Source organism: Salvia hispanica, chromosome 6 (genome assembly GCF_029641045.1).
Source record: "Salvia hispanica isolate PSC_SH4W2 chromosome 6, Shi_PSC_v1, whole genome shotgun sequence".
Taxonomy (NCBI): domain Eukaryota; kingdom Viridiplantae; phylum Streptophyta; class Magnoliopsida; order Lamiales; family Lamiaceae; genus Salvia; species Salvia hispanica.
The window spans coordinates 42596260-42605472 of NC_142697.1; the positions used below are offsets into that span (position 1 = coordinate 42596260).

Below are 9213 nucleotides of genomic sequence, written 5' to 3' on the forward strand. Positions count from 1 at the left end.
TTGACATGTGATATTATTAGTAATATTTGTTAAGATAATAGTACTACTTTTAATAAGAACTCTAATCATCATTATTAGTTTATTACTACCAAATTAAATCTTAAAAAAATCATATAGTATATTCTAACATGGAATAAAAAAATAATAAAAGTTGCTTTATTTATTTATTAATTCTGTTTTTCAAAAATCTATTGTGACTGATCTCACTCAAAACACATTTGCATATCCAACACGGCTTCTTGCTTATCAAATTGACACCACCACCGTTGCTTTCATTTCCCTTCGCATGTTCTCACACTTTCTTGATTTAAACAAACAATATATTAATACTCCTGATTATTGATAAACGAAGTAACTAGTCACCATACTAGACTGATGAATCACAACGTCAAATTGCATGACTTTTTTCAATAATTTACAACTACTTCCAAGGCTTGATTTTCCAAAAAAAAAACATAAGTTAAAAAAACAAAAATTTAATTAGGACATAAATTCATAAACTATACTCTCTTTCATGCACGCTATATATGAAAAAGCATATCCATGTGAAAATTCGACGAAATGGCTCATTCGGTTCCATACTTTTCCAAATAAATGCACTTATGAGAATCCCAGCCTCTATTTCATTAGTGTGAGACATTTACTTTAGACATAGAGATTAAAAATAAATGAAATTTTTAACGAGTTAATTGAAGTGAAAAATAAAATGGATTAAATTTTGGCATAAAAAGGAAATTACATAACTATAACGGGACCGTCCAAAAAAGAGATATGACCCGACATTAATCTGAAAGAAAAGTCAAATTCCATAAATTGGAGTATTTTTAAAAGAAAATTAAATTCAAAAAGATGTAGAACCGTTGATTTGTTTCTGCCTCTGTATCTCATCTATAAGGCTATTCAAAGCGTTCCACGATGATCCACCTTCACTGGTAGCTTTGATGGCCGCCGCAGCAATCTCCTTCGCCTTCTCCCTCACCTCTCCCCCCTTCCCGCCCTCCATCAACTCCCTCACTCCTCTCCTCAAGCTCTCCGCACTCACAAATCCCTTCGCTTTCCCATCCACCGTCTCAACCCTCAGCCCAACCTTAATCTCCTCCACCACCATCTTCGCATTCAGCCCTTGCTCCGCCATCATCGGCCACGCCAGAATCGGAACTCCCGCGCATATCCCATCCAGCACCGAGTTCCACCCGCAGTGGCTCAGGAACCCCCCAACACTCGGGTGCTCCAGAATCTCCTCTTGATCAACCCATTCCGTCACCACTAGTCCTCTTTCAGTCTCCACATCTAACTCATTCATCTCGCTCTTTTTCGCAACCCATAAGAAGCTCACCTCCGCGGATACCAGCCCCAGGGCTATTTCCTGGAGCTGAGCTGACGGGATTTGAACCTGTGACCCAAACGCGACATACAGAACTGGACCATGACGTCGGTCGAGCCATTCCATCCATGGTTTTTTCTTCTCATCAAACCTTTTTGGTAGCTTTGTGAGACAGAGCGGGCCGATGCTCCATGCTCTAGCCTTGCAATCATTGTTGAAGTAGTCAGCGTAGATCGGCTCGAGCTCGTAGAAAGTGTTAGCTAACAAACCAAAGCTGTTCTGTGTCGCTGTGGAGCACTGGATGATGAAATCCATGTGGGGACCGCTCGGGTCACGCTGATCGAACGGCGCATCGAAGTCTTTTCTGGTGATCTGGATCCACGGGAACCTGACGAGGGGGACGGCCCCATTGTCAGACTCGTGGGCCCACAGTAGGCCGTTCATGCCGGCGTCTCTGGACACCGCCATGGCGTAGTGGCTCATGCCGTAGAAGCTGAGGCGAGGGATGCCGAATTTGGAGGCTGAGGCTAAGGTCCAGGGGAGGAAGCCGTCTGATATAATGCAGGAGACACGTGCGTGGATTCTTTCTAGCTCTTTCTCGAAGGAGGGTTGGAGGAGCTCGAGGGCGCGGACGAAGGGGATGAAGAGGGACATGGAGGGGAGTTTGTCTGTGCTCTCGGCTCCGGTGGGGATGCCGGGGATGTTTTGGGGGAAGGGGAGGGCGACAATGGAGAGGTCGGTGGTGGTGGTGGTGGTGGTTGCGGTGAGGGATTCGGAGATGAAGGGGAGATTGGAGGGGGTGGTGAAGATGGTGACGGTGGCGAGGCCGCGGTGGAGGAGGAGGTGAGTGAGGTGGAGAAGGGGGATCGTGTGGCCCTTTGACATGAAGGGGAACATCACTATGTGAGGATTGGAAGATAGAGGAGCCATTTGTGTGTGTGTGTTGTGTGTTCGTGTGTTTGGTTTGATTTTATAGAGAAAATGATTTAAAATTTTTAATAAAATTCTATATTAATTTAATAATAAATATGAGTAACATAATTTAACAAAATACAAGGTTCAAATTCTAAAATATACTTATAAAAATGAAATGAGATCAACTTATTGTTAAAAATATGAGGCATTTAATGATAGTCTACAAGAGTATCAAATAGTAGTGAAAAATACTAGCCTTATAGTAAAAAAAAAATTAATACAGTATTTGTTTATTTTTATCTAATTTTTGAAATTAATTTCTATTTATTTATATTAAATTTTATTTTCACAAATAATATTTCGATTATTTGAGTGAATAAAAATGAAAAATGTCTCGATACTTTGGTGTCATAAGTCATAAATGTGCAGATGTAACTATATTTATGTGGGCTTCCAATTCTTTCTTTTTCTATTCTTTATTAGTATGATTTTCAACGTTAGACATTACTACACTAGTATAGTAGTAGTGTAGTAGTGTAACTATATTTTTAGTTATTAAGTACTTTATATTTACATGCCGTGTGCGAAATTCCTATATCGTTGCACATGCCGTGTGCGAAATTTTGTAATACTTTCCAATAGATTTTTAGGGTAAAATAATTTATGGCTATTAAATGATTTTGGGGTAAAAGAATTTATGGCTATTAAATTCTTTTTGCATTATTGTGGAGTATTTGTGTAATTACATTCTCTCTCCTTTTTCTAAAAGTATGAATTTTAAGATGACATTAGTTTTAATGGTAAATCGATAAGTAATAGAGAGATATTAAGAAGTTTGCTAAAATAGAAAAATTTTATTTTAAAGGACGAACTAAAAAAAGAAGAGTTTCTATTTTTACGGGACGAAGGAAGTATAGTTTAATCACCGATAAGTGGTCAAATCGATCTGACCGATCGAACCACGTACAAACAGATAGCTTCGATTCGTTTACACGCTCGGGTTTTAATTTCGTTGGTTTTTATTTCTACACAATCACCGGTCTTAATTTATGCCAAGTTGATGAATAACCGACATGACCTCTGTTTTCAAATATTATGAATTTGAAAAAGTTAAACATATGGTCTATTTTTTCCAACAAGTCAAATGCTCTTGCAATCAGCATTAATATTGTCCGTTCATATCTGTAGATAGTGTTAGAACATGCATAGAGAAATGAAAGCAAAAGGTTGAATTGGGGTTAAAATCAGAAGGTGGTGGTGTCCATTTAAGCAAGAGAAGCCGTGTTGGATTTGTTAATGGGTATGAAATGTGAGAGAGGAAATGATGGGGATGCCTATCAATATCATTATTGGAACTCAATATCTATTTTTGAATCTTACTGCTTTAATGTACCGACATTTTGCCAAATGAGCTCGAATTAAAAAAAAATATGTAAGTCAAATTTTCCATATATCCTTTTCTTTTATTTGTATTTTTGTATGAAATGTTTAATTTCTTTCCTTTATGGAATACTTTTCATTTAAACACACAGCAACACTATAAAATTCAATTATAAATATAAATTATAATTATGATATTGAATATATATTAGTAATATTTTATTACATTTTTTTGCTTTTACAAAAATATTTGTAATATATTGTTTTGTTTTCTATAACGCTTTTTATCTTTGTATACTCGAAGCTAATCATTTACTCCAAGAATAATATCTGTAATAATCTAATATAATAAGTAGAATCTATAAGAATTGCATAAATGATATTTTCGGTTATAGGATTTTGACGTGTCCCAATAACTTTGTGTGATTAGACAACTTTAAATAACTTGCTAAAAATTGAATGAAGTATTTTTGTTAATTTAATCTGTGCATTTATTGATATTTATCAATATCTGAATTTTTTTTATGAAGGAGTCAATGTTTTAATTAAAGATATATACTTTGATTTTTATATATTGAATTCGTAATTGCATAAACTTATTGGAAAAGTTGAATCTCATCCTTGAAAGTAGCATTATTGAGAAAGTAAAATAAAGGTTCAAAATCACATTTCGTGCATGCGTAGACCATACACGCCAAACACAACAATCTAAAGAACTTCCCATTCAAAACACATGTGTGAAAATAATTACATTCTATAAGAAAATGAAAAATACTGCACATCCAAAAATCGAAATTCACGGGATTGGACATAGTGTAAATTGATTTTTTTCAATGAAATACATTATCTATTCATTAATTCTTGAAAAGGATTTCTTGAAACTGGAAAAATAATTTGTTGTATAAAGATTGACATGTAATCAAGTCAGTCACATTTTAATTCGGGAAAATGATTCCTTATTTCGCGAATAATAGAGTTAACAATCTTAAGTTCTAAACTTACAAGTTAAAGCCTAAAAAAAGACAACCATATTATAATTCTCAATGCTGCATTTATCTCTGGCCCAAAAGCCCAACGCCATAACTCGTCTCAAAATAACACCTTACTAATACAAAAGTGTGAAATATGATGAAAAACTTTTCAAATTTTCAATAAATTCTGAATTTTGACGCCAATTAACGTCTAAAGTTTTAACCTCAATCCTTGAGACAAAAACTAAATATAGTACTCATTTATCTAAAATTAAAGGTTGAGTGAGTATTATTACTAACATTCAAAGACTAATTGTCTAAATTCCAAAAAACACTAAACTTAAAATTACCTCTATCTAATTTTCATACGAAATAATTAAGGATTTAACTTCATGGAAAGTACTATGACAAGTTATAAACCACACTCCCTCCCTCCGGCAATAAATGTCACAATTTTGATAGATGCATATGTTATGAAAATATTTGACTTTATAAAACAAAGTCGATAAAAAAGTTAGTTGAATGTGAGTTCTAATTTTACACATTAAAACGTGACTGATCAGTTAATGGAATGTGAGGTCCACGTTTATTGGCGACTGACGAAAAATGAAAAATGTGACTCTTAACGACAGACGAAGAGTAAATTTCTTTCACTATTTGGAATTTTTATGTACAAAATGTATCACACATTCACTCCAAATACAGAAAACTCATGATTTTGAATAACCTAAACATTATAAACCCTCCTCCCTCACCTCAACACCACCTCCTTCTTCCTCAGCAGCCACAGCTCTGCAAATTGGGCAAACGGGAGCCCTCAGCAGCCACAAATCCACGCACTCCGCGTGGAAGCTGTGGTTGCACGAGGGCAGCAGCCGGCATCTCTCCCCGGCCCTGAACTTCTCTAAGCACACGGCGCAGTCCCCTGCCGGGCTGCTGCCTTTAGCCTTGGCCGCGAAGTCAAAGCACGGTAGCTTCTCTATGTCGTCCCGAGACATGCTCGTGCTCCCCAAGCTCTCCCTCTCCACCGCGTTTCTCCTCTGATCACTACCAACGTCGTTCCTCAGCGTCCGCCCCACGATCCACACGTGGATCAGGACCAGCACGCCCATGCCTAGGAACAGCAGGATCACGGAGATCACGATCGCCATTACTAGGATCTGCGTTGCTAGACCTACGCTGTGCTTTTCCATCTCAAACATTCATGTAACATCTTTGAAGAAGATAATTGGATTGTGATTATTTGTCTTGTATTAGATGAGTTTGGAAATATAATGTGGCGTGACATGGTTTTTGTAATAGAAAATTTTGGATGGAATGTGAGCGAATAGAAGGAGCTAAACTAATAAAGACATTGGTGTTGAGTAAGTGAGGCAATTATTCAAACATGTGGTGCGCTTTGTGGAGTTGGTGAAGCAATTTACACTATATTTTCTAACTTTATTGACTGTTTGTTTCTGAATTATCTTCGAGTTACGTCACATGGATTTATATTAAGTAATGTAGAATTTTTAGTTGTTAATAATTGGTTTGATACTTCAACAGATGAGGTGAAATTTTCTTTTGGTTGCAAATCCCACACTAATCTTTTTGTTGTGTAACTTAAATATATTCAAAGCCCAGTTTAAAGATCCAATGATTTTGGTAATTGGCCCAATATATTTTACACAACCCAATGTTTTCTAAACATTTTTTAGATTGGCAAATCATGTATTTGGGCCAATGTGGACTAGTAGTTTTATATGAATTGGGCCTATATAGACATATACTCGTTATTAGTGCGTTACTTTAATTACATTATTAATGAAATCGAAACTTATTGCAAATTAGTATGTGAGAGTAATATAGAAATGAACTCCTTTTTTTATCAATCAACATAGTCAATCCTCTCTACGTTTTGTGAAAATGGTTTCATCCATTTTTCTCACGAATATAAACAAAAAGTGAATTTAATTTCTTATAAAGCGATATCGTCTAAAGTAAAATAGTGTTAACTGGTCATTAAGACAGAATAACAAGAAATGGCATGCTCGTCTATCGTTCACACTACATTCAACCAAATTACAATTACAATAAAACGAGAATTTTAATTACACCCAAAGCAACTCAAAAATTTATTGAACTATGCCCAAAAGTAAAAAACACATTTTTTAGTACGAATGACTTATAGGAGTATACTAACACTACTACTAATGTTTTTGTTTTAGATAAACCTGAAGACTAAACGCTGTCTAAAATTAATAGAAATGTCAAATCACATCACTAGCTCAAACAATTGGACTCCCTAATGGTTAGCATTAATCCACAATTTAGGAATTAATAACATCCATAGTACCATTACCAATTCTATTAAAAGTTTAATGGATATAATAGGCTGTCAATTTGATGTGCAATTTTAAAATTTTACTTTTGAATTGCGGGTGGGGTAGATGTTAGCTGAGATTGTGGCATATATGAAAGTGGGAAGAAGTATTCTAATATTGATTGGTAATGTGGATTGTGGTATGTGACATTATAGCTTTGATACCCATCACATGAAAATGTCCACATTTCATTTGACATTTGTAGTCTCCACTTAGTCTCTCTATAGTAGGCATAACATTCATTTCTTTAGCCCAAAAATGTCTTATCAAAATATGGGATGTAAAGTAGTTAAATTTTTAGTTGAAACATTTTTCGAAGAATTGGATTTCTTATAACACAAACACTATCTGATTTGTTAACTATTCTTGTGAATTAGGATTGCTCATTCCTAATTGAGCGATTTGTTACATTTCTTCATTTCTTTACCAATTAAATTTATTGAATGAAAAATGAATGTACACTTTGTGTTACCTTGCAATGGAGGGAGGACTAATGTGTTGTAGTACATCATTTGTGAGCGCACAACACAAAGAATTGTTGATGTGTAGTCCACATTGATACTTTATTTCATTCATTTTATTTTACGATCTTGTACCATGTAAATTATTACCTGATACAATTTATGTTAAAATCGAGTATGTATTTCAATAAATAGCTACAATTAAACCCATATCCATCGATTTCAATATTCTACAACGCTATTAAACCCATGTAGATTGATTTCACCTTCTTGAATATGTATAAGATTTTAGACTAGTAAAAATCAAAAAGGTCAAAGGTTTTAGTTGGTAAACAAATAAAATCTTCTTGTAAAGTGGCAATTTGGGAATGAGATTCAAATCCCCACACACTTCTCTTTCAATTCCACTAACTATGAAAAGGGTTTCTTGTGAAATATAAATATATATATGTAGCTTTTGTTGTGATGCTGAAAGTTTGCCAACTCAACCCACAAAGATAGATAGATATTGCAAAGCAGTGGATGCAAATAAAATGCATCAAACCAAAGTGATAATTTTTATTTTCAAATTTTCTATTTGTTTACTTTGGGTGGTGGATGCTGATTGATCATTGATGTTGATGTTGCTTGTAGTTGTATGTAAATATGTATGTATATTAATTGTATAATGGACATGTAGCACATCATATGATTATACTATTGAATGAAATTTTGATGAAGAAAGGGAAGGGTATGAAATATATATGAGGCTTATAATAATACACAGGCTATTATTTTCTTCTAATAATTGTAGATACATTGAAACTTAGTTGAACTGCAGCACTAGTGGGGTTCAAGGTAGAGTGTTTATTCTGCTTATCCTTCCTTTAGTGATATGAAATAACACACACACCAAAAATTAAATTATTTGAGGAGGTATGGTTCAAGCAGAAAGCCTGCAATTCTTAAAATAAAGTTTTATTAATATACAAAAGAAAATTAATTTTATTGCAAAATATTGGAGCTTATATATTACACCTTACATAGCCTAATACTCCCTCCGTCCCACAAAGATAGTCCCACTTTGACCCGGCACGGGTTTTAAAAAATGTAATGAAAAGTGAGTTGAAAAAGTTGGTGGGATGTGGGTCCTACTTTTAAAGTATTAGTTTTATAATAAAATGTGAGTAGGAATGAGTTGGTGGAATATGGGGTCCACTACCAGAAATGGTAAAAGTGAAATGGGACAAACTTTGTGGGACAGATAGAAATGAAAAAATGGGACGATCTTTGTGGGACGGAGGGAGTATTAAATACAAAAATTAAATATAAATTCTGATAATAAAAATAAGACAAACCTAGGAATTTTTTTGATATAACAAGTAAAAGCTCAAACGTCTAAGATGGTAAGCAAAAGTTCAATAAAATAATTAGAAAGAAAATGGATTTTTAAAACCCAATTTCTTACAGGTCCTAAGCAGGCCAATGGACGCTCATGATCAAGTCAAAAGCTCTCAAAGTAAAAAATGAGAGCAAAAGCAATAAAATTACCAAGGAAAAACAAACAATAAACACAAATCATGTTAATAAATCAGTTAAAAAATAGGTAAAGGTAGAAAAAGAGGTTCAGAAACTGAGTAAACTCGAATAATTTCTTAAAATTGCTAATGGATTCGAAATGCCAATATCCCAAATGAAACGACAAAAAATGTTTTCCGTTGCAATCGACAAATTTCTGTCGTTACATTACTATGATTTTCATTTTCTCCAAAACATTACAAGTATTCATCAAATTAAATTGGACAGATTTTACACACACA

General features: G+C 34.4%; 1 protein-coding gene and 1 pseudogene across 1 annotated transcript; both read right to left on the reverse strand.

The window, feature by feature from the left end:
* Positions 1–689: 689 nt before the first annotated feature.
* On the reverse strand, positions 690–2289 carry LOC125204300 (UDP-glycosyltransferase 90A1 pseudogene; annotated as a pseudogene).
* Positions 2290–5206: 2917 nt separating this feature from the next.
* LOC125208523 (E3 ubiquitin-protein ligase ATL42-like) lies at positions 5207–5837 on the reverse strand. Its single transcript, XM_048108157.2, has one exon. It carries the CDS (start codon positions 5790–5792, stop codon positions 5325–5327), a length of 468 nt encoding a protein of 155 aa, XP_047964114.1. The 5' UTR covers positions 5793–5837; the 3' UTR covers positions 5207–5324.
* Between the last annotated feature and the right edge of the window lie 3376 nt (positions 5838–9213).